This window comes from Mustelus asterias, chromosome 12 (assembly GCF_964213995.1).
Source record: "Mustelus asterias chromosome 12, sMusAst1.hap1.1, whole genome shotgun sequence".
Lineage (NCBI taxonomy): Eukaryota > Metazoa > Chordata > Chondrichthyes > Carcharhiniformes > Triakidae > Mustelus > Mustelus asterias.
This window is the reverse complement of record NC_135812.1, coordinates 21421710-21448928: the sequence shown is the minus strand read 5'-3', so window position 1 is coordinate 21448928 and position 27219 is coordinate 21421710. Positions and strand designations below refer to the sequence as shown.

Below are 27219 nucleotides of genomic sequence, written 5' to 3'. Positions count from 1 at the left end.
AAAAAGCAATGGCAAAACAGGCCGGGAGCAGGCGTATGATGGAGTCATAGAGGCTTACAGCATGGAAACAGGGTCTTCGGCCCAACTTGTCCATACCACCTAGTATATCTTCCATGAGCAAATTATTATTACATACGAATACAAACTAAAAGCACAGCTATCAGGAGGGCTCATTCCCTACAACCTGAATTAGAGTTCTCTCAAGTGGCTATGTCTCGGTTGGTTTTCAATTTTTTTCACTTAATACTTGGTACTTTGCATTTGAATCTCTCTCAGAAGCAAATAGGTGCTTTGGACACTGCTTAAATTGCATGGTGCATTTAAGATCAGCCTTGCTTCCCCACAACAGACAATAGTCACCTTTCTTAGCAGAAAATAAAAGCTGCAAGTGCTTAAAGCTGTTTTGTTCCTCTTCCCATTTCTGTACGTTTTAGCGTTGCCTCATCCACTTAATGATGTGGAGATGCTGGCGTTGGACACTTAAAGCATTGCAGAGTGCTGTGTCATTGAAAACATCCGAGTAATTGCCATCATTTCATCATGACAAACCAAAGGGCAGCCATTTAACTGCCTCTGGAAGAGTGTCAGCCAAAAGAGACAAGAATTAATTGCTAATAGTTGGGGGTGGTCAGAGGGAAGAGGACGATGAGTAAGTATCCATTTATTAAGATGGAATGGGAAAAGAAGGGGATTACAAGAGTCTGCTGTGTCACTGTCCTTTTACAACAGAGACAACAGTCTCAATGTTCACTGTGGTGCACCTCTCCCTGGTGTATGTGAAGGTCACCTATACAAGTGGGTGCAGCCAGGAGGAGGGCTGGCACCACTTTTTCTGGCTGAGGGAGACCAGTTCTAATGAATGATCACACACACAAAGGGCTGAATTTGTCAATGGACATTGGAATGGCTCGTCACAATTTACAGCTCTGCCCCCAGCATGGTGGGGCTGTAAAACGCTGCCAAACTGTTAACCCAGCTTTCTCTTTCAGATGCTGATTTGCACAGTTGTAGGTTTCCAGTTTTTATTTACGATTTCAAGGATTTACAGATTTTCATTTTGCCTTCTCCAGTATCTTATTCTGAAAACATCTACACAGGAGTGATATTAGTAACAAACTCATCAACAGATGTGTACAAAATCCTTTTGTCTGCTATTTTAAGGAGTTTCAGTTATCTGGAGAGACTAAAATGGCTTGGATTACTCTCCTTTGAGCACAGAAGATTGAAGGAGATTAAACAGAGGTGTGCAAAATAATGAGGAGTTTTTATCAAGTAGATGTGGGAAAACTTTTACCATTTGTTAGAATCATAGCCTCTTTCTGCACTGTAGAGATTCTATGTGGCCCGTTAAGTCTGCAACTACTCTCCGAAAGAGCATCTTATCTTGTCCCACCCCTCTGCCCTAACCTCCACACATTGATCATACTAATCCCCCCAACCCACACAACTTTGGACATTGAGGGGCAATTTAGCATGGCCAATCAACCTAACCTGCACACCTTTGGACTGTGGGAGGAAACCTACGCAGACAGAGAGAACGTGCAGACTCCACACAGTAACCCAAAACTGGAATCGAATCAGGGTCTCTGGCACTGTGAGGCAGCAAAGCTAACCACTGTGCCGTACTGTTGGAAATCACTAAGCAAAGGGCAAAGATTTAAGATACCTGGCAAAAAAAGTCATGGGGAGCTATGAAGGGAAATCATTTTACTCAGCAAGTTATGATCTGAAAATGTAGTTGAAACGGATTAAAATGTGATTTGGACAGGCTGAGTGTGTGGCATACACATGGCAGCTGCAGTATAATGTGGATAAAATGTGAGGTTATCCACTTTGGCAGCAGTAATAGGAAGACAGGTTATTACTTGAATGGGTATAAATTGAGAGAGGTGGATACTCAGCGAGACCTTGGAGTCCTTGTGCATCAGTTGCTGAAAGCGCGTGCGCCGTACAGCCCGCAGTAAAGAAGGCAAATGGTATGTTGGCCTTCATAGCGAGGGGATTTCAGTACAGGGTTAGAGATGTTTTGCTGCAATTGTATAGGGCATTGGTGAGGCCACATCTGGAGTAGTGTGCGCAGTTTTGGTGTCCTTATCGGAGGAAGGATGTCCTTGTTACAGAGGGAGTACACTGAAGGTTTACCAGGTTGATTCCTGGGATGGCAGATGTGCCACATGAGGAGAGTCTAAATCGGTTAGGATTATATTCACTGGAGTTTAGAAGAGCGATAGGGGATCTCATAGAAACCTATAAAATTCTAACGGTGATTCAGAAAGAATGTTCCCCATGGTGAGGGAGTCCAGAACTAGGGGTCATAGTTTGAGGATAAGGTGTGAACCTTTTAGAACTGAGTTGAAGAGAAATTTCTTCACCCAGAGGGTGGTGAATGTGTGAAATTCACTACCACAGAATGTAGTTGAGGCCAAAATGTTGTGTGATTTCAAGAAGAAATTAGATACAGCTCTAGGGGCTAAAGGGATCAAGAGATATGGAGGAAGGGGGGGGGGGGGGGGGGTCTGGGGGGGGAGGAGTCAGGATATTGAATTCAATAATCAGCCATGATCAAAATGAATGGCGGAGCAGGCTTGAAGGGCTGAATGGTCTATGCCTGCTTCTAGTTTCTATGAGTCAGAGGTTTACAACCTCGGCACAACATCATGGGCCGAAGGGCCTGTTCTGTGCTGTACTGTTCTATGTTCACAGCATGGAAACAGGCCCTTCGGCCCAACTTGTCCATACCGCCCTTTTTTTTTAAAAACCCCTAAGCTCATCCCAATTGCCCGCATTTGGCCCATATCCCTCTATAGAGTCATAGAGTGACTATGTTTCAATGTTAAATAGTAGCTTGTAAAATGGAGTTGAATCTCTACTTAAAAAGAAAAGGGTAGGATATAGGGAAAGAGGAGAGCAGGACTAACTGGTAACTCTTTCAGAGAAACAACACAGATACAATGGGCCGATTGGCCTTCTTCTATAGAAGTTTAAGTTAATACCTTTGAAAAATAACAGACAGAAGAATTTCATTAACACCGTAACTTGCCATTTCCTAATAATGCACCATGCAATTTCAGTGCAGAAAATTGCACTTCCAGACTGAAATTGCAGGGGCACACACGGAGAGCTGCTGCTGGCTGCCTTGGGGAGATTGTGAAGGAGTAGTGTGGTGTTATTTGACAACAAAAGGCTACAGGTAATCTCTCCAAAGTAGAAAACAACTGCTCCAAGTTGACCATGGCACTTCACATCTCACTTGCTTGGTTAGAATATTCACGACCACAAGGAAGAGGAAGAGGCTCAGTGTCAATCCATGTTCTAATTCAGCTTTACCTTTCGGACTCACTCTTTTCACACTGCTTTTTACTATCTGCCTGGTACTCCTGTGCATGTCCTGTAAAGTTGTACATACTTCTCCAGGACTCCAAATCTGGCACATCCCCAGACTTACTCTTGAGGCAGCAACTCATTGGCCTTCTCTAAATCGATAAATATATTCTTCATGTTGCGTTGTCCTTCCCAATATTTCTCCACCACTTGTCTCAAAATAAAAAAAATGGCATATGTGGTTCTTTTTCTGGACATGAATCTGAACAGGCCTTCTTGTATGACCGTATTTTCCTTCAATCTCTGGTCAATGACCCTCTCTCATGTATTGAAGATACATGGGGGTGGGGGGGAGAGTTGAACTCCCCGGAAGTTCTTGCAATCTTGAATGTCTCCCTTTGCTGTGAATAATAGTACCCAAATGGTGTGTCTCGACGCTCTTGGGATTTTGCTCTCTCATGAGAACATGTATGATTAGCTTGCTCATAACCTGGACCCCATAATCACTGAGGCAGGTCCATGCTCTTGTTGGTATCTCATTCAGTCCTACTACTTTGCTGTTTTTCCCATTTGTTTCAGTGCTGTTCGGATTTCTTCCAGATTGATGCTAGTTGTCATTCCTTGATTTGCAAGGGCTTCTTCTGACTTTGTTGTTATTCATTCTTAAGCTAATTAAAAGTATTGGCCCCACCTCTCTAGAATTTCATGCTCTTGCACTAAGGTTACACCATCTGCATCCTTGATTGTATATACATTTCTCATATTTTGCATTAACCTATCTCTGGCAGCTGCTATTCTGAAAATATCTTTTTGTCCCTCTTTGGTATATTTCTTCCATGGCCAAAGAATTTTCTCTAGCAATCACTCTCTTTGCATTGGTTTTCGCTTTTTTGTACTGTTCTTCATCTTCTTTGAGCCCTGATTATTACCACTTCTTTAATAGTTCCTTCCATACTTTTTAACTGCACTGTGCGTCTTAATTCCACCACTAAGTTTCTTTTCCAAAAAATCTCATTCATCTGGGTTCAAACTTGGGTTGGGATGAAATTGATTTTTGCTGATTATAAAGATTCCATATGAAATGACTCTGTGGAAGATTCAGCCTTGCTATTATGGCGTATACCACAAAACTCCCCCAATCTGTTTGGATCTCACTGAAGAAAGACCATGGCTGGGAAATGGAAAAAACTGGCAGAAGAAGAACAGGCTATGTTGAAACTGGGTCATATCTTACTGGTATAAAAGAGAATTTCCAGAATCTGCAGTATTTTTATTTTCTGAAAGATGCAATCGTACAGTTTTAATCTCAGTTTTCAAATACGCACTTCTAGAAGCAGGTTCACATTACGCAATCACATTTACCTGAGCATCCCACTACAACAACTACTTATTACAAGCATGGTAAAAGATTCCCTCTCGCACTTCAATGACACAAATCTGTGACTCTACAACCAGTCCCTGTAGGTTGAATGCCGATAGTTTGTGGTACAATCAAAAAACACAAGGGGCATTATTCCCTCAATGGGTCTTACCAATTTCCTTGATCATCCTGAGGGGGGGGGGGGGGGGGGGAAGAATGAAAGAAGAAAAGAAATAGTAACCAATTATTTACCTGGCTCTTCCCACCACCACCGTCTGTGCCCAGGGCTGCATGATCTCCATGAAGGATCCATAGTCAAAGAAGCCACTCTGCCATTGTCCTTTTTGTGCTGCATGAATAAAGGAAGTTCTGAATGTGTGCCATTTTTATTTAAATGTACTTTTTGGGGCAGAAAATTTTCCCTTCCCTCACGTTCAGCAATTTTTCTCAGCTGCCTTGGACTATTCTCTGGTCTCTTGGCTGAGCTGATGGCCAGTACGTGGGACCTTGGCAAAGTTGCCCTCTTTTTAGGTCAAACCAAATAAACAAACTCAGATTAAGTCGGGACAAAGTAAAAGGGGCAGCTCCCCCCTGCAATAATATTGATTGGTTTGTAGCTGAAACCACACATTGATAGCAACACAAAGATTTACAGTACAGAAGGCTATTCTGCCCATTGTTATCACACTGGCCAAAATAGAGCTATCCAGCATACTCGCACCTTCCAGTTCTGGGTCTGCAATCCTGTAGGTACCTCAAGTGTGGGTGCTTTTTTAAAATAGCAATAAAGAGTCTCTGCCTCTACTGCCTTTTCTGCCAGTGAGTTCGGGGTTTCCATCACCCTTAGAGTGAAAATATTACTCAACAACCTCCTCATCCTTTTACCAAACATCTTAAATCTGTGGTTATTGACCTCTCAGCAATGGAAATAGTTATTTCTTGTACACTCAGTACGGTGGCACAGTGGTTAGCACTGCTGCCTCACAGCGCCAGGGGCCTGGGTTCGATTCCCAGCTCTGGTCACTATCTGTGTGGAGTTTGCACGTTCTTCTCATCTGCATGGGTTTCCTCTGGATGCTCTAGTTTCCTCAGTCCGAAAGATGAGGTTAGGTGCATTGGCTATGCCAAATTCTCCGTCAGAATATCTGAACAGGTGCCAGAGTGTGGTGACTAGGGGAGTTTCACAGCAACTTCATTGCAGTGTTGATGTAATGTTGACTTTAGAACTCTACCTCGACCCCTCAATTTTATACACCTCAATTAAATTTCCCTCAGCCTCTCCATTATTTCCTCATAGGCACAATGTTCCATTCCTGGCAACGACCTCAACTTTATTTTGTATCCTCTCGTGTGATCACATCCTTCCTGTCGTGCAGTGACCAGAACTGTAGGCAATGTGCCAATTGTTGTCTAACTGCTATTTTAGACACTGAGCTTTTATTTGCCTCATAATAAAAGAAAATATCCAATATGTCTTTGTTTTTAAAAGATTGATTCTTTCATAGGATGTGAATTTCATTTGTGGCCCAGCTTCAATTGACCTGGAGAAGGCGGCGGTTTACCTGTCCTGCTCCCTTCGGGGATCCGTAGGCCTGCACTTGAAGGCCCCTGTTCCTTGACACCTCTCAGAAACCCATCATTTATCGTATATTCCTTGGCCATCTCTGTCCCCGCTAAATGCATTTCTCCCTTCACACTTCTCCAGACTGAATTTGCCATTTTCCTGCACACCTAACCGATGAGGTTTGCACTGTGTTTAAAATTTGCATCTCTCTATCTTTGTCCTTGAAATCTAATTTCTTCACAGCCATGAGAAACCAGAGAATAAGTGTCAATTCACGTGCCTGCTTTGCCTGGTTAACTGAAGTTTTGGAAAAGTAGTTCGAAAAATAATTTGAAAGGGGGCATAGAGGAACAGTTCAGTAAATTAACGGAGTTACATGGAAAAATAACAAAGCACAAAAAGCAATTTAAACCCCAGAGGCTTAGATAAGCAATAGTATTAACTTAATCACTTCAGCAAGTGTTTTAATCAAAAGCAAAACTGTAATTACCATATTGTTAGTCTACTTCTCAATCCATGTGACTTCGACCCTACAGTATAATGTGACCATCAATCCTGGAATTATCTTGAAGTCAGGTGCCTTTTACATTCCAAACCTGTGTTTGTTGTCAATGTGAAGAATATTGCAGTGCCATCTTCTGTAATAAATTACTTTAACTTTTAACCTATGGAAGATCTGAAGTAACTTATCACCAGGAATCATCTGCTCTTTAAACCTCTCACTAAATTAGGAGCTGGAGCCACTAGAAACACTGCTGGTGCAGCATTCTGGAGACAGGAACAATTACCTCACTACAACATAATGAATACTCAAACAAGTGTCTATAGTGTGAAGCTGGACCATTCCTTTCTCTCAGTACTTAACTCTTTAACCCAAATAGAGAAATAAGAGGGAACAGGCACCCTTAAGGCAGCTTACCATGCTTTTCTGACATGTCCCAAGCACCTCCTGTAAAATTAATCTGAAGTTCTATTATTGAAATGTAGACTGATATAGTTGCTGTGTTACACTCACGCAGATTCCCCAAACAGCAACAAGATGAATGAACCAGTCAATCTATTTTTTGTGGTGTTCATTAAAGGAAGTGTACCATAGTTTACTGACCTCCAGAATTGTTTTTAAACATTACCTTTGCATCAAGTCTTAGGCTAAAACCTAATCTGACAATAGCAGCACTTCCCTAGTACTGAAGTACCAGCCTAGATAACGTGCTCAAGTCCTGGAGGTGACATTTGCTAAACCAAGTCTTACCAACTGTGCTCAGCTGCCTTCTATGGAGGGCCTGTGAAGAAAATGTATATTTCACTTCATCTAAATGTGTAACTTGTGGTGTTTCGACTGCAAAGGCAGCGAAGATGGAAGTTTGCAACCAATGTAGTCCTTTGAAGAGATGGCACAGCAGGCTATTCCATGATGCAAAGTCCATTATATACACCAAGAACTGCTGAGGCACAATAGCACCACTGGCTGTTTATATAGATTATTCTAAAATTGAGTAATCTGGATGAAGGGCAAAGACCTGCAGAGCAAGTTCGAGTGATGGGGTAAAAATGAAGCAATGCGAATGAGTGATTTGATGAGTCTAAATACAGGCTTCAATCTATAGATTGTAGGAAGAACAAGGGACACAATGAATTAGGGAGTTCCACAACTTTGTGATCCTGCAAGAAATTAGAGCAGGAGGCATTGTGATGATGTTTGACTTCCACATAAGACATACGGTAGAACGAATTGCAAAGATCGATTTGTCCAGTAACTCAAATGTCCACTATAATCAAATGATCATTGCAACTGAATGGTCCATAAAGCAAAAAATTACAACTCCCAGTATCTTTCCTGATTCCATGATCCATAATGTGTAGTCACATTATTGAGAGGTACTGCTCAGTGCTCGTTGGCACTAGAAACAGCTTATTAAATAGCTGTTCAGCCTCTCTTCCCCAGTGTGCTGCTCAGAATGTTAGCATGTTTCTGTTTTTCCACTGATTAGTCCCAACCCAAAACTGACATTTGAATGGTCCATGTCAAGTATGGTGTAACCAGAATTGCTCAGTAGTGTCGTCACCAATTCATCCATTGAAACCTTTGCCGCTGAGGATAATTAGCAGCAATTAGTGACATTGAGGTACAAATCCATTCACAAGCGACGTGTCACAACCACAGCAACTTTCACTGTGGAACTACCACAAAAAGCTCAATTGGCTGGACAGCGATGCAAAGCGATGTCAACAGCATGGGTTCAATTCCCATACCAGTTGAGGTTATTCATGAGACTCTGCCTCCTCAACCTTGCCAATCGCTTGAGGTGTGGTGATCCTCAAGTTAAATCGCCACCAGTCAGCTCTCCCCCTCAAAGAGGGGAGCAGTCTATGGTCATTTGGGAGTTTGGCAACTTTATCTTTACCACAAAAATGACGACAACTGTTGAAGTGCAGCCCTCACTGTAGACAATTCCAGTAACACAGAATTAGATGGGGTTGGGTTTTGCAAACCAAAATGATTGTTCTCAGAGATGGAACAAAGCCCAGTCTAGCAGAATTCAACCATATATCTTTCTTTTTTTGGACAACTGTGGAATAGATTGTTAATCTGTCAGTACCTCAGCTGTACCAGTGCAACAAAGTCCCAGATATTAATCTCGTCAGAGTTGTCATCAGTGATAGGAATGCTACAATTGGCCTCAATGCACCCAGTTAGGAATAGGAAAAATTGTCCATAGCTCCCACTTCTGTTCACATTCTAATGCTCTCCTGCTAAAACTAAAAATCTGCAGAGGTCCAGTGAGCACAGATCCTCCAGTCAAGAGTCTGCCAATGCTCATTGTCAAATCCAAACGTAAATAAATGACCATTTAGTGGTATAGAAGGCAAGCATCTTCATAGAATCCCTACAGTGCAGAAGGAAGCCATTTGGCCAATCGAACCTGCACTGACAACACCTCCATTCAGGCACCATCCCGTAACCCTATGTATTTACCCTGTCAATCCCCAGGACACTAAGGGGCAATTTAGCATGGCCAATCAACCTAACCTGCACATCTTTGGAGTGTGGGAGGAAATCGGAGCAGCTGGTGGAAATCCACAGAGACCCAGGGGCACGTGCAAAGTCCACAGTGACCCGAGACCGGAACTGAACCCGGGTCCCTGGCACTGTGAGACAGCAGTGCTAACCATCATGTCACCTTGCAGAACTAGAGGCCATACCAATATCTGCAGGAGGTGAAGGCAGAAAATGGGAAAATACAAAAATGGGCATGGGGGAGGTCAGGCTGCACAGTTTTAGCTAAAGATGAAATTGGATGCTCATAATTGCAAGTCAGAAGGTACAGGTTAATATCACCTCAACCATGGCTGCTCAAACCAAGATTTTCTCACCACTTGAAAGAAATAAATTTGTCCAGCAATATAACATACTGTAACAGAAATAAGGGGTTTTCACAGCAACTTCATTGCAGTGTTAATGTGAGCCTACTTATTAATAAATAAATATTCCTTACTTGGGTGAGGTCGTCCAGCAAGCATCCACCGAGGGTCATAGGGAGCTTTTGTGGGGACAAACTCAATGGTTCTGTCAATTGGATCCTTGGGCTTGAGAATGGGCACTGAGCTTGACACATTCTATATTTAAAACACAATTTGAAAAACAATATCAGCACAAATTTGCAAGAAACAACTCAATTCTGAATCTACAAACTGGTAAAAAAAATATATTGTTATAGCATGGTAAAGAGATGCAAACATTAATGCAACTTCAAGGATTGAATGAATTATAGACTGCCATTAAATGCAAGTAGTAACATCCACAATGGATCCCACACTGGAAAGTATGAGACTCAAAGCACCATCAAAAGAATGGAAATTTCCTGGGCAAACAATGGTACAAATATTTGTCCCTTTTGTCCCCAACAAATCCTCTTCCCAAAGTCATAAATCTTAAAAATGTTATTTTAATTAAGTTTTGAAAAAACTCCACCATCTACATTCTCCTTGCAAGTTTTCTTATTGGTGCTATCCTTCCCTGGGTGCCCCTACCTGGGAAGCCCTTACCTTCGATTAACTATGTAATATTGCAGTTTGTTGTCTATTAAGCAGAGTGCACAGTGTGTGTTATTGCCTATTATTTATGTAACAGTGCACGTTAGTTGAGTTGAGCAGCCTGTTAAACAAACATGCAGGGTTTTGTCTTTCAGGTCTTATGGCAATGTGGGTCATTGTTTGTTAAGTAACTAACAGTGCAGCTATTGTCCTTTAGGTAAAAGTGCATGTTGTTATCTGTCAGACATGGAAAAATACAATTTATTGTCTATTAAATAAAAATGTGATAGTCTGTTAAAAGAGTGGTTGGGATATCGCTGTTGAACTGTCAAAAATAATTGCATGCTACAAATTTTAAAAATAGGGTACTTACTATTATTTGTTAAATAAATACTAATGTGGGTTATTGTCTGCTAAGTTCATAACAGCAGTTATGCCTATAAAAGTTAGGTTACTATCATTTTCTCTTAATGGTCATCATAAATAATGACTGACGAACGCATTAAAAGGTTAAAGCATTTTTATCAATATCCAAATTAAGAATACAAACCATTGGCATGTAGGACAGCCATTGAAGGATGATAACTACTCCCTCAAAGTCGTCATAAACCGTCGTGTGGGTCACACCATTATTGTGCATTATCTGGACCCCTCCCAGCTGGTTGTTGGATGTATATACCTCTCGGCCAAGTACCTTGGAAATTAAAAAAAAAGTTACAATGTTGTAACAAATAATATATCAGCTCCACTATTGCTCTGGTGGCTCAGAGGTAAAAATCTGTGTCTTTGAGTCTTTCCTACCAGAAAGGTCCCTGGTAAGGTTTGGTCATGTCATTCTCTGCTGACTGCCACCAGAAAGGCTCATAGCAAAATGTAGAAAAGGACCCCACTGCCATTAGGATTCAACATTTTAAGGAAAGTAGTGGTAAGGAGTTGAAACAAATTGGAAGAAACTGTAACTTGAAAATTAACCACTTTGAGGAAATATCTTGGCATTTGACCCTGCTGTGGGGTGCCAATTTCCACATGACAAGTTTCAATTTTTAATTTAACAATTCAGCAAAAAATGAAAAAGAAACTACTTCACTCGATTGGCAATCCCAGGTAGATATTAATTCTAGGATGTTCAAGTGGGGGGGGGGGCAAACATGTGCAAAGATCACATCTGTCTTTACTCCTGAGTAAATAAAAGAAAGGAAAATGCACAGAAAATTTACCCACGTGGTTAAGGACATTCCATTGCATCAAGCAAACCTTACAAATAAGAAACAATTGGAAGTCTGACATAACTATAGAACATTCAGGATAGATGTTGCTGTTGACTTTTCAGATGCAGATCCTTCAACAAAATATAGGGTCGTCATCAGAATTAAAAACCTATTGGTTATTCTTACAGTGCTGTCAGGCCTGCTAACGATTCCCGCGTCTTTAGTTTTAATTTCTGCCGGGGTCTGAACAAATTTTTTGTCACCATGTTGTTCGGCATAAACAGGAGGATTTCGAACATGATCCATTCTGTTAGGTGGGGATTGGGATTTTGCTTTCTAAAGGCAGACACCTCGCAGAGGTAAAATCTCCATAGCAGGAAGTTCCCAGGTCTGATTCTGGTCGGTGTGCAGTTAATTGACTGCGACTGGGAGAACGTTAAGAGAAATTATCTGGAATTACTGGTGGCCCAGCAAAATGTTGCTATGTTGCTGGAAGTTTAAAAGTGGACTTTAGGCGGAAACAAAATAGGACTGTTGAATGGCTCAATATGCTTGATATACGTTGAATGGCTCAATATGCTTAAGGCTCCGAAAGCTTGTGTGGCTTTTGCTACCAAATAAACCTGTTGGACTTTAACCTAGTGTTGTTAAACTTCTTACTGTGAATGGCTCAATGACAGTCTGTCAGTGCTCACAGAGTGGAGCACTGGAATATCAGGGTCCACCTGGAACAATAGCTTAACAGATATCAACAGCTTGAAGAAAAAGAGGGGGAAAAACAAAAACAGGCATCAAAAAGACGGCTGCATACAGCTTTACTGATAATCATTAATACAGTCGTGCCACAGAAACACATCCCTTTATACAAAAAAGATTTTTCAGAGAACTTTGTGCAGTGACAAAGCTTGTGTAAATGTACAAAAGACCGATTTGGTTATGGATTTCTAAAGGCAAATATTCAATACATCATTCTAAATCATCATTCTAAAATCAAATCATCAGCTTGTTGAATCAGTGTTAGAACAATGGACTTCCTGGAATTGTGGTATTATGCAGCGTGGTGTAGTGATTACACCAGTATTTTCAATATCATTCAGTTGGCATAAGGTTGAGTCACATCTGGTGCCTGTAGATGTAAATCAGGTTCCAGATTCCAGGGCAGTCAGCACCTTAAGACTTAATCAGCAAATACTCTGACTGCAACACTCCTGAACTGCACAGCAATGCTACACCTTTCTTCTGTCCATTTACCCTTGGGGTGGACACCAAAGGATGCAACAAGCCATCAGCCACTCAACGTTCTGCCTGGCCGTGTAGGTATTTGTAATAACACTTCTGTGCCACGGGCAGTTTATTTTATGAGGAGAGAAGCACATCATTGCAAGCCAAACACATCATTCTGACACTGTCTGCAATAAAACACAGGCTGAGATTTCGACTGCATCGGAGAGATATACCGCACAATAAAAACCAGCAGCGCAGTTTATGCAGTAAACAAGCTCACCGCTTCCCCTCCTCAGAGTGGAGTCCCTTCAGCCCAAGTTCCTCATTATACGATTTATGTGATGATAATTCTGAACACACAGGATGATAGCTCACCTGTGACAGTGAGTTACCAGAGTTCTTCCATCAGTATGAAAGACTCATAACTCAGCAGCACTGCATGTGTAAGTGAGAGTTACAATGGGCTTTTCACAATGAAGAAAACAGCTGGAGCCCACTCCTCCAAGTTCAGCGAAAGAACAGATTCATTTTCCCTGAAATATATTTTTTGTGATAAAATTCAACTATTAGGCTTAAAATAAAATTGTAAAATATAAATACTTTCACATCAAAACCTCTTCCAGATAGTAAATTATCTTTTGAGGTACAGCACCTGTTGTTAGGTAAAGGCGGCAGCCACATTGTTGCACAAAAATACAGGAGTGGCATGAGCAGTTAACTTGTCTTTTGGCGATATTGGTGAAGGCGTTTTGGCAAGGAAACTAGAAGATCCTTTCTGAATTGTGCCTTTGTCAGCCACTTGACTGCCAAAACAGTGTTCGTCCAAACGCGAGGGTGACTCTGGGCAACTACAAGCAACACACCAATGAAAAGAAACTCAACAATCTCATTCCTACTCCTTCACTTAACTACATGCTGTTGTAAATCACGGACATAGATTTCAAGACTTAAACCAATGACTAGTTGCATATTTGCGTCCATAGCAATCTGAAATACAAACTAATGTATTGGGTGGACTGAGCAAACAAACATGTTTTTTTGCAAGCAGGTGGCCGCAGCAGCAAGGTTAATGTTTACAGCTAACATTTTACGTAGAGTCATAGAATCCTACAGTGCAGGAGGCGGCCATTTGGCCCATCAAATCTGCACTGACCACAATCCCACCCAGGCCCCATCCCCACAACCCAATGCACCTACCCTAGCTAGTCCTCCTGACACTAAGGGGCAATTCAACACGGTCAATCCACCCAACCCACATGTTTGGACTGTGGGAGGAAACCGGAGCACCCGGAAGAAACCCACACAAACACGGGGAGAATAAACAAACTCCACACAGGCAGTGATCCAAGCTGGGAATTAAACCCGAGTCTCTGGCGCTGTGAGGCAGCAGTGCTAACCACTGTGCCCACCAGACAGCTACATATCGGCAAAATACCCACCACACCAAACTTCTACCACTTTTATCTCTACAAAGCAATATCAGAATAGGTACCCAGAGCATGCAACAGTGACGCAAAGCCAGACAGATGATGCAGATACATTGACTAACGCAGCCTCAGTCCACCCAAAACCTCTGCACATCGTCCACATTGACCACAACAATGACTTCAGGACATTCATCCACAAGTTTGCCTCCTACCAGATGTTACAACACCCATGGCATTGACAGCAGATTCCACACAAACATCTCCATCTAACATAAGTGGGCCTACTGCCAACACAGAGCTTTTGTCCTACTCCATCCAAGAGACCCAGAAAGGTTGAAGGTTTCCACTCTTAGACTGGAACTGGGTACAACTAGCTTTCAACAGAACACAAAAGTACCTTAACATTTATAATCACCATTTAGTAAGTTTCTCACCCCATTTTGTAATTGCCTAATTTATTCATGAAATTAATAAATTACTCACTACATTTAACTTAGCTAAATTTCATCTATTTAGAAATTGCATTTAATTAGTAACTTACTGATTATATTTATTTATTTTTTCAAAATCCACACATGGGACACAATTTATAAATCAATTACTTTCTCAAAATTGATAATTACATTTCCACCTGAATTTGTGTTCATAGTTTTCTCCATTGTAAATCCACCATTTCCTCTGCAAGCAATTCCAGAGTTCCGGAGAATAAATAAAGCTAAGCAGATTTTAAAAAATCTAGGATGAGCTTTGGCTACGGTGTGCTTGTATGGAAATAAATCTTTATCACCCTTTCATCTGACTGGTTCAATTCTCATATTAATAAAACAGCAATCTATCACAATTGAATGGGCAGAGAAAGTATCAATCAGTAATTAGGAAGCAGGAGGGAAAACCATCAATCATTAAGTTAAAATATGTTTCGCTGCTGGCTGTTGCTAACTGACCCTTTTTGATTCAAAAGGAGATGGCAAGCTAACCAAAAGCAGTCAAAATCCTGTTGTAAACCATCTTGGCGACTCAACTAGGGGTTTTCACAGTAACTTCATTGCAGTGTTAATGTAAGCCTACTTGTGACACTAATAATAAATAAACTAATCAGAGCAATAATTCTTGAAAATAAAGTTGCGATATAAAAAATGTGAAAGATTACAAAAATTCACAGGGAAATGATTAAACTTATATAAACACGACTAGGTCTGGAAGGCGAATACTATTATTCTATTTGAGATTTCTGAATAAAAGTCCTAAATTTGATGTATTTTTCCAGAAAATGTATCACTGCTGAAAACTACAAAGTGATGTTGCAGTTATATTTAGTGAAGGAAGGTGGATCATAGAAACCTACAGTGCAGGAGGCGGCCATTCGGCCCATCAAGTCTGCACTGACCACAATCCCAGCCAGGCCCAATCCCCATAACTCCATGCATTTATCTGAGCTAGTCCGCCTGACACGAAGGGGTAATTCAGCATGGCCAATCCACCGAACCCGCACATCTTTGGACTGTGGGAGGAAACCGGAGCACCCGGAGGCACCCATGCAGACACGGGGAGAATGTGCAAACTTCACACAGACAGTGACCCAAGCTGGGAATCGAACCCGGGTCCGCTGTGAGGCAGCTGGGCTAACCACTGTGCTGCTGTGGATCAATTAGGATCGATTCTAACTTTTAGAATATTTCTTAACCTTCAGCATGAAAAGGCACACCTAAACAGTAAAGAATTGCCTTATATTGTAGGCAAAGATTTATTCATGATGTCTCTCTCAATATATCGGCAGGGGGTAAAGAAAGCACCGTTCATTTTCCAGCAACCAATCAGAAAACACTTACTTCAAGGTTTCCAAGGTCATTCCCAACAAGATGTGCACCCTTGAACACAGTATAAGCTTTGACTCGCTCTGAGCCCTGCTAGAGAAACCAGGGCCCAAAGCCTGAAGTTGTGTCTTACTACACAATCACATTGAATTCTTACGTCGTTATGCATACATCTGCTTATTAAAAAGTTGGTTCAGTATTACTGAGTAGGTTGTGTGAGAAAGACCCAACTAACAGCAAGTAAGATGACACAGACACATTTAAACTTTATGAACAAACATGCCTTAGGGAGCAGTATTGTTTCGAGGCAATGTGGGATACTGATCTTCTTTCAAGTAAACAAACCCAATAGATACATATTTTTTAATCCTCAAAGTGTCACTGTGGGTCTCCATTTGGAACAGTGCCGAATACAGCCAGCACTGAAGTGAGATCGATGCTATTGCTGTGGTGCATGAGGAATTTGATCCTGAAAGACATGATATTACATTGGTTGTGAGCCCATTTTCATTCTGCATCTGATTTCACACATCAACACAACACTGCGTCCTGAGAGGCCACAGTGAAGATGCGGACTGACCGAGACCATGGTGTTTCCGTGGAGTAGAGAACCGGTGCAGAAATTGTTTATTTTTTTCGAAGAAAATATCTATTAATGCCACTGAAGTGCTTGCACTTGTCAGCACTTTCATGGTATAAGCAGATGGATCGCAGATTTTCGCCGCTCATGCGTTAAGCGGTCAGGGTCAGCAGTTGTGAAAATATGATCGCACACATGGTACCCGTCTGCTTCCCTCTGCTTCTGCTAGACACCGAGCGCAGGGTGCAACCTATTAATGTAAATGACAAGTCAGAGTAGAGGAACCATGAACCAAGTACAGCCTAACCTTGAGGGGACTCTGCAGTGACACAGACGGATGCTCAGGACTGTCAGAGATGTAATTTCTCTCTGATATTTAGTAGTGTCCCTTTTATCAGCTTTCCCTTTTGAATACGCAGCCTCTGTATTTACTATTTTAATGGCTTTGTAGAACCACTACAGAAAGATTAAACTCAACAGATTAAAACGATGGGCTCTCTGAATAGAAAAGCTGCCACTCGCTGCATTAGCACTGCTAACATCGAATATGCAACCAAACACCAGTCTGAGATATTCTGCTACATTTCAGAATGACTGTCCATACCACTGTAGCTGGTTGTATTTTATATTGTGGTAGACTATAAGCAGCAATTATTCCCCCTCGTTTATTCCCAGAAATGCTATTAAGATAAATCTGTTTAAAAGTTGAAATTGACTGTTGAATGTGTGAAAATAGGATTTTTCTACCAGCACTATTTCCATGAAGAGCAAGAGACTTGCAAAAATCCTGAGTTGTACATTGTCCCATTTCCCCCTACTAGGCTACTTCATCTTCCGCTTCTCATAGGCCTCAAAGTTTGAGCAACACTGGGACATCAGGACTGTAACACAAACTAAACTTGTATCCTGTATTCTGAAATCTTGATGCTAAGAATGCCAATGACCTTGTTGATGTGAACAAGATAGAAAATTATTGGAGGAGTAGCAGCTTTTCGGAACAGGCCTGAAGACACTGGAGTGGCTACAAGCCGCAGTGCAAGAGACGCTGAACCATTTCTAGGTTCAGACCCTCATCATCGAAGTTTCAGCCAGCTGCTGAGTGGGAGCTGGCAGCTCATCAGAAATCCTGAAGCTCCATGAAGGAAATGAAAAATAGGAGCAGATATAGACTGTCCCGCTTTTTGAGCCTACTCCACCATTCACTACAGTCATGGTTGGATCATAATACTGGAGCTCCCTTACTAACAACACTGTGGCTGTTCCTACAAGACATGGACCGCAACGATTCAGGAAGGCAGCACACCATCACCTTCTTGAGGACAATTATGCGATAGGCAATAAATGCTGGGCTAACCAGCGACACCCATAACCCATGAAAGAATATTTTAAAAATCTAACATTTTGTGATTCATGTACCAGGATACGCTGGTTGCTTTGTAGCACTGAGTTCTGCAATCTCTTGTCGCCTAAATAGCATAGTTTTCTTATTCTTCCTGTCAAAGTGGACAACTTCACATTTTCCCACATTATACTTTTTTGCCCACTCACTTAACCTGTCTCCACCTCCTCTTGACAACTTACTTTCCTCTCTACCTCTGTATCATCAGCAAATATGCATTATCAATTTATATATACATTTAGTCCCTTCATCCAAATCATTCATAAAGATCATAAATAGTTGAGGACCAAGCACTGATCCCTGTGGCACTCCACTAGTTACAGCTTGCAAATCCAAAAAGGCCCATTTATTCCCACTCTCTGCTTCCTGTAAGCTTACCAATCCTTTAACCATGCTAATAGGTTACCCCCTACTTCACATTCTCTTAACTTGCACAGTAACCTTTGATATGGCACCCTCATCAAATGTCTTTTGGAAATCCAAGTACACTACATGCACAGGCTTCCCCTTTATCCACCTTGCTTGATATTTCTTCAAAAGTCCAAAGATGTGCGGGTTAGGTGGATTGGCCATGCTAAGTTATCCCTTGGTGTCAGGGGGATCAGCTAGGGTAAGTGCATGGGGTTATGGGGGTAGGGCTGGGGTGGGATTGTGGTCGGTGCAGACTCGATGGGCCAAATGGGCCTCCTTCTGCACTGCAGGATTCTATGATTCTATGAAAAACCCCTATTAAATTAGATAAGTAATGCATTATCTATCTCTGCGGCCATTTCTTTTAAGGCCCTAGAATTCAGGCCATCTGGTCCTGGGGACTTGTCAGCCTTTAGATCTAACAGTTTTCCCAGCACCTTTCCCTAGTGATGGTGATGTCCTCCCTCCCATTCACCTTTTGATTTTCCAGCATCTTTGGGAAGTTTCCCATGTCTTCTATAATGAAGACAATACACAAAATATAAGTTTAATGCCTCCCAGCATTCCCTTCTTTTCAATTATCAATTTCCTAGACTCACTATATAAATAATTTGTCTTGGGATTTGTTAGCCTCTGATTCCAGAAGGGATCTCACTGGAGGCAATAGCCTTCATTCCAAAAACATTTACTTACATACTAACTATTTAAAAGTTAAATAAGACTAACATACAAGAGCTGCCCTCCGAGTTGCTACTCATCATCCAATGTGAGTGACATAGCTACTCAGCAGGTGCATTAGCAGCTATTAGAGATAAACCTTTACTCAATCTCCCAAGTTCATTCTTCCCACAAGCTGTTAAACTCGTGTATAATTTACAGTCTCCATCCAACTCCTACACCACCCCTCCTCCAAGTCACTTTCGCCAAAGGTGCAGGTGTCAATTCCCAATTGTGTTCTAGGCTCTCTTGGAGGACGTGGTGGACATGTGTGTTCCCTTATCTTCTCCTTGCAACTAAAACACATGGGATAGCAGCTTTTCACAGCAATTGGCTCCTGCACTGCACTCACGATGACCTGAATGTAAAGGCAGTAATTGATGGAAAAACTGATCGAAGAGAGAACCCTCCAGGATTGGACTATTGCAATCCCACAAAGAGGAGGACAACAAACAGAAATTCTCTCTCCATTTTTTTCTGCGTTGCACACTCGGGAAAGGTAAAAGCACCATCTTGACGAAATGAAGCTCCTTCAGCTCCAAGGAAGAACTTTGCAGCTCAATCATTCACTACTGCTGTGATGACAAGAGAAATATTCAATACCTGTGCCAGGAATGAATCTGGGAGACAAAAAGATAAACAAAGAACATCCTGCAGACACTGCTGGATACGAGGAAAGGATGACAGCTCTACTACTCTTATGGTAGGAATTTCTCTTTCTGCAGGCAGCGATCTCATTTCCAAGTTAGCAGCCTCAGACTGAAGCTTCGCTGCAGACAACAGAATCTCAGGGTCAGTGGGAGAAAGTAGGCTTGCGCCTTTATCAACAATGGGATAAGTTCAGGAGCAGGATCAAAAGGAAATGCCTCCATAGTACACAGGTCTTCAGACTTGTTTGGAAATTCAAAATCAGTGTTGGACATTGTTATTACATCTTATAGACATCTAGTGTTAGTACTTCTTTAGATAGTTGCTCTGTAGCCATCATCCTTGTCTGATGTGGTAATTTTCTTAGATGTGGTGCTGCATTTACACACTTCTGCACTGCAATATGTTGATTTTGTTTTTTTCATTCATTGATGGGATGTTGGTGCCACTGGCAGGACCAGCATTCATTACTTATTCTGAAATACCCTTGAGAAGTGGGTGGCAAGCTGCCATCTTGAACCGCTGCAGTCCAAGTGGGGGAGGTACACGCACACAGCCGTTAGGGAGGCAGTTCCAGGATTTTGATACCCACTGCACCTTGAAGTTGCTAATAGGGAGGTTGCAAAATTACATTATTCAGCCATGGAACTTTGCCAGATAGCATTGAAACTGCATCTAGTTTGAATTTGGTCAGATGCCCGTTTACCTCGATGTCAGCACACCAAAACTGGTTTTCATTATCTACGATTTCTTGTTATTTCTCGTCAAAGTGTTTTCCCGGTCATCAAAGTCTTGAATTTCTTGGACGGAAGTTCTTTGATAATAGTTCTTTTACAAGCACAGATTTCCTGGAACAACAGACCACTTTGAAATGGCTGCACCCATGGCGATGTGCAATCTTGGGGGGACATTTTTCCCACCCGAGGACCATAACGAGAACATCAGAAAATGGTGGCTGGTGCCTTTTCAGGGCATTTCCCTGGTTGTTGTCCTGCTTTACTTACAGTTTTAGAACCCACAAATCGAACAACTTAAATCGGACTGCTCTTGGGACATTTCCCTCACATCTTATTCTGCCTATGCTCTGCAGCCTGTCTGCCCAGTTGTACAGCCTTGCTTAAAGTTAAATCTTCCAGAGATTGTAAGGAACCAGACAGATTCTCATCTAAAACGCCAAAGTCTATTTTATCCCTGATCAGGTCTTTTTTTTTAAAAAAAAAGTGTTCCATACATACAATTTGTGGCTAGGCTACACAAGTCTTTAATTAATGGGTTATTCCCTTCACCTTGTTTTTGAGTGCACCAGTTAAACTTCACCTTCTCAATAACAATATTTTTATGGGAAGACTAAAGTATAATATCACTGGAGGAGGCTCTCTCTTTTGCCGACTCCCCTGTTTGGTGAACACAGTCTGCTATGCTCCTAACAGCGCATCACAAAGTGCTAACTTGATCTCTGTTCTCCTTGGTCGCTCGGCCCAAGGTATTGGATATATAGAGTTTCCCAATTTTGCTATTGGTCAGCCTGTCTGGGGCCCTCAATATTTTGAAAAGGTTCTGATAGGGGCAAAGTGGTAGCCATTGCTCACCAGGATCCGAGATCGTCTGTCTCCACTATGCATGGCTTGCAAGTCATTGGGCTGCCATGGTTACTCAGTGCCTTTGGCAAGGCTGCTGGGTTGGCCTTGACGTCCTTCACCTGCTGAGCCACATTGGTTGCTGGACTTATTTTGAAGTTTTTCCCACCATTCTGCTGTGGGCTGTGTCATCGCTGCCATCATTTATGATGAGTTTGTCTGTGGATTTGTTAGCCTCTTTTTCTAGAAGGGATCTCACTGGAGGCAACAATCTTTGTTCAAAAAAAACCCTTTTGTTTGCATGCTAATTTATAAGACTAATGTATAGGTAGAGCTGCCTTCTGAGTCAATACTCAGACATCCTTTGAGTGAGATGACTGTGACACAGCTTCGTTTGCACATGCTCAGTATGAGTTAACCCTTTATAATTTTACACACAACCCAAAAATCATATTGTCGTATTATTTATTCAATCTGTAGAATTGAAAAAGAGGGAAAATGTGCTAAACCTGTATAGATCCTTGGTTAGAACACACGCGCTGCCTACAGTTTTGGTCACCATATTATAAAAAGGATACAGGGCATTGGAGAGGGTGCAGAGGTGATGTACAGTGGTCATACCAGAAATGTATAGGTATACATATCGGTAAAGGATTGTAGAGAGAAACAAAATCGGATGGAAATGAAAAAGTTGGCGCTAGCACAAAACATGAAATCCTATTTTGTATTCATGCCTCCCTTCTCTGTTAAATTAACAAAAGGAATTTTACTCCCAAAATGCTAGGTTTTGATTTGCCCAGGGCTTCTTTGTGTGTGGTAACCATAGCTTGCTCTGCTCTTTCCATTTCATAGTATTTAAGGCAGTCAGACTGAACCATTTATGAGACTACAAACTGCTACGAGCCCAGTGGATTTGAAAGAATTGAGCAAGAACCTGGTTTCAGTGGCTGCCTTTCCTTATTCGCCCCTCCCCCTCCCATACTACAGATTGCTGTGTGTTCTACCAATGACCCCAGAGTGATTAATAGAAATTATGCTGCCTGAAGGTTATTGCATACATCTCAGCATTGCTACAGTGACTAACCGCTGCCCTATAAAACCTTCCAAGACAGCAAAGAGTATCCCTGTCACTGTGTGTGCATTCTGTGACTGTTTAATAGCAATGGGTCTGTGATTTGTCCTTTCCATACTGTTAACTGATCTCACCTCTAGTTAGCAATTCAAATGGTAACGGTGTCTCGCACAATGGCCACAAAAAACGTCTTTGTGGAATGAAAACGACAAGTTCTTATATATCCCAGTTACAGAAAACACGCGGGTAAAAACAAAAAAATGTATTTCACAAGGCTATTGTAGCTTATTTTTCTCCACTGTCCCAACTTGTTTTTACCTTTCCTATTCCTTCCTCACATCAAGGTATCATTTCATGTACGAGGACAGCAGTCCTTCTCAGCAAGGGATTTTATTGAACTGATCAGAAATGGCATCTTGCACATGAGCTTGCCTCATGGCAGACTCACATGATTACAGCAAGTCAGATGTGACATGTGGATTGCTTGCATTTCAAAATGCAAACATCCTCCTTTTCATAACGAATAAAAGTTACAACATTCCCGCTTTGAGCAGCAAACCGCGGAATTGAGGGGCATTATTTCCTCTTGGTATCTCTGTGTTGTCCCTGAAATTTGTTTGGTCAGATCTCACACAACTTGGTTCATTGAAGACTTCTGGTCATCATGTGTTTTTAAAAAAGTATATACTCAGCTGGAATCGTACCATTCAAATCTTCCAGTTCAGCTCTGATGTGAACGTTTTCCTATAAACTGCTCCAGTTACCTTTGGCTCATGCATTTCATTCCATTGTTGCGGTCAGCAACCATCTTATGGTTTACTTGAATCTTGTCTCCCTCACATTGGAGTCTTTTGTTTCCCGCTCTTAGTTTTTTCTTTTGCCTTTTCTCTGTTGGCATGCTCAGGGTTAGCAGTCCAAGCTTTAGACTTGCACTAGCTGAGATGAGTGACTGTTCCGTCCATCTATGATCTGAAACTCTAGGATCTTCCTTCTTGTCATTCCATTGGGTTCGCAAACTAATTTGTCCTCTTGCTATCATAGAACCTTAACCTCACTTTCGAGGGTTTCATTTTTGGATCAACGTGTTGTGCCTATTTGAACAGGTCTATGAAGATCATTATGTTGTTTGAGGCACCAGTGTCTGACAGTTCTTGTTCATATGAACATACTAATGAGGAGTAGGACAGTCGGACCCTCGAGCCTGCTCTGCCAATTGATAAGATCATGGGTGATCTAATTGTAATCGCAACCTATAATCTGTTTCGTGATGCAATGATGACCACAGGGGTAAAGTAACAGTCACAAACAATTCATTGCCCATAGACTTGAGGAATCAACCTGTTGCATCATGTTTTGTTCTTCATCAGTCTCTTCTGCTGATCTCTCTCCAGTGGCCATCTGTATAGGCTTATTTTGCTTTGTTCTTGCTAAGTACTTGTGTGTGAAATGATTCAGCTTCTTGCAGTTAAAACTCGTCTTTCCCCATGCTGGGCAATCCTTCTTTTCCTTTGCATCCTACGCTTTGTCTGCAATTGCTTCTGGACTGTCTCTCAGCATAATGTATCTCCTGGTCTGCTCTGCCATAGCTGACGTTTCATAACTTCCGCATTCTGACACACGTCTATGCCTTTCTTTAGCATCAGTTTCTCATCCTTCAGTAGACTTTCCCCTCAGAGGGGTCACACATGTGCAAGACTAATCTATCTTTAATCAGGTCATCTTTGAGCTTCCTGATTTCACATGATTCTGCAAGCTGCATTATTGCCGTCACTCACTGTTCAATGATCTCCTTTACACCCTGAGCTCTAGTGCTGAAGTCATTGCATTTATAAACAACATTCACTCGGGGTTCAAAGAATTCATTTAAGGCTTTCAAAATCTCTGTTTTCTTTGTTTGTCAGTCGGACTGAGAGTAGTATACAATTTACAGCAGTCGCAGCGTTAGGAGTGTGGCAACTCTTTTTGGTTCCAGTTTTAAAAAATTAAGTCTGTTGCAATCAAGGACCCCACGCACCCCACACATACTCTCTTCCACCTTCTTCCCTCGGGAAAAAGGTACGAAAGTCTGAGGTCATATACCAACCGAGTCAAGAACAGCTTTTTCCTGCTGCCATCAGAGAAAACGCTGGAAAATCTCAGCAGGTCTGGTAGCATCTGTAAGGAGAGAAAAGAGCTGACGTTTTTGAGTCCAGATGACTCTTTGTCAAAGCTTCCATTTGGAGACATGCAACAGTGGCCAGGAAGATTTCATCTATCCTTACTTGTGCCCATCTATACAAACAGAAAGGCATACAATTTAGGAGTAGGCCACGCGGCCCCTCGGCCCTGCTCCACCATTCAATAAGATCATGGGCGATCTAATTTTAATCTCACATGCACATTGCGCCTACCCCCTATAACCTTACACCCCCTTGCTCATCAAGAATCTATCTACCTCTGCCTTGAAGATATTCAGAGACTCTGCCTCAACCACCTTTTGAGGAAGCAAAAGTCCTCACAATCCAGCAAAGGGTGGAAATTGTTGTTCAGGGAATAGTGGACATAAATCCACCTCTAACTACTTGCACCAATGTATTTTGTTACCTCTGATAGGATCTCTACAATCCCCGACACCCATTTTGCGAAATGATGCAAAACTGTAAAATTGAGGCATCTAATAAACAAACAGTTTTCTGGCTGAATGCAGTGCTGCTTTCACACCACATTCAGTAATATTGAAATGAGCCAGAGGTACTCTTTGGCTTTTTAAACTGCAAATGTTTTTATGCCGCCAGGCAGGCACCACTGTAAGAAATGTATTAGTGACTGTTTTGTTCCATCTTCCTCTTCCATGATTCGGATTACACTAGATATTGCTCACTTGAATCCCAGTTCCTAACTATAGCAAATTAAGATTTAACACTTTTGATTAATACCAAGCTAAAATTAAGACCATCCGAAAGTTTCATGTCCAACCTCCCTTGAGTGTCACTTAAGATTGCAGAAATTAATGTTGCCATGTTAGCATACAAATGTTAACATGACTGCTTGACACCCCTCTGTCCCTGCCCTCCCCACTTCAAGTGAGATATTGACCTATTTATCTTCACTGGGCTAAGGTTTCCATTGCAATGCTGACTGAGGAACGTTGTATGAACACAAATATCGCACACAGCAATTTCTAGGTTGCAGGCAGAAATAAGTGAGTCGAAATTCAAGAGAGATGGGGTCATTTCTGTCCACACTTGCAGGATTGGTCGTCTGCAAGTACAGAGGATCATTCATTTCGTGCTGGGAAATTACATGGGGGTGCTGTCTGTGTACAGGTGGCGACACCACAGGCAGGCAGCCTTTGAGGCAAGTGTCACTGAACATGCATTTTAAACACTGACGAGAATTCACATGTCAAAGTTTTAAACTGCCCGAAGCTTTTCAGAAAAAGGTTGAGGTCGCTCTTGTAAAAAAAAAAATTCATTTAAATGCAAAAATTATACATGTATATTTTTTGAAACAAGCCTTTTAAAGATGGCTGATTTGTGATAGAGCTGTCTCCAGCGAACAGCTGTTGTACCTTGAACTGGCCTGGCACTCGCATCATTGTGAAACAATGGAAAGGTCTTGATGACTTGTCTAGGCTACTTGCTTGATCATTCTGGGCAAATTGTTAGTCAAATAAAAATTAGTACAGGATAATTTGGCTTGCCATTCCAGGTCTTGGTCTCATCCTGAAATGCATCAACATAAATTAATGGGAAAAAAATGAATTTGCCTGTTCAGGCCCATCACATAAATGGGCCTCAATAGAAATGAAAGCGAGTACTCAAATCTAGCTCAGACCTGATATTAAGCAGCTGAATGAAGGGTAAGAGTTTCGCAATGTCACTAAAGCACTGACAGGGTGAATATAGAGGAGCTTTCAACCCCTCAGCATGGTTGCAGCGGAGGAGGAGGACAGGACAGCCCAGCAGCAGAGGGTGTAGAAAAAACAAACTTCAGAACAAACTACCATAGGCACTGCATGCACCACTGTATAAACTTGCATTTATATAACATAGCTGTCGAAAACATCTCAAAACATTTCATACATGATGAATTACTTGGGAATAATGATTTGTTGTGGAGGAAAACAAGGAAGCCAATGCAGATCTCAAAAACAGCAAAGAAGATGGATAGTTCAGGGAAAAATGTTGGCCAGGACACAAGAACTCCCTCTTTTAATGGGAATGCCATGAGATTTTTAAATGTAAAAGCAGGTAAGCTAGGGCTTTGAAGGATGGCACCTCTAAGAACACCTCGATAAAACTGTACTCAAGCAGCAGACTAGCTCAAGTTCTGGAATGGAATTTGATCCAATGACCAACCAGGGAATTCATATGGTGTTCGTGGAAGTGGAAATGACGGGTTGGGAAGCATTTTCCGATCAGGGCCATTGTGATCTCCTGGACTCGTTTCGATCGCCTCAGGGGGTCGGAGAGGAATTTCCCAGATTTTTTTTTTCCCCATATTGGCCCTGGGGTTTTTCACTCTGGGTTTTCGCCTCTCCCTGGAGATCACATGGTCTGGAATGGGGGGGTGGGGGTGAGTTAATAGGTTGTAATGAACAAAGCATCGTAGCTGTGAGGGACAGCTCGGTGGATAGGATATTGGTATGTTGATAGGCTGGAAAATTGGGCGGGGATCCTGGATTCAGGATTCAATCCTGGACCGGGGAGCGGCGCGGGCTTGGAGGGCCGAAGGGCCTGTTCCTGTGCTGTATTGTTCTTTGTTCTTTGTTCTAAATCAACAGCAAGATTGATATTAATTGAACCAAATTAACATACTAGAGTCAGACACTGGGCACAGTGGTAATGTAGCGCATGCTAAAGCTCAGGCTCAGCAGTGAG

The 27219-nt window shown here is 41.9% G+C and overlaps 1 protein-coding gene across 1 annotated transcript in view; it reads right to left on the bottom strand.

Moving 5' to 3' along the window:
- Nucleotides 1–27219, bottom strand: part of acaca (acetyl-CoA carboxylase alpha) — a 267266-nt gene that overhangs the window by 62897 nt on the left and 177150 nt on the right. Inside the window, exons 45-47 of the mRNA XM_078224912.1 lie at nucleotides 10831–10974; nucleotides 9743–9863; nucleotides 4934–5030 (exon numbers count right to left, since the gene is read on the bottom strand). Coding sequence (XP_078081038.1) covers nucleotides 4934–5030; nucleotides 9743–9863; nucleotides 10831–10974 — 362 coding nt within the window. The remainder of the gene's footprint in view (nucleotides 1–4933; nucleotides 5031–9742; nucleotides 9864–10830; nucleotides 10975–27219) is intronic.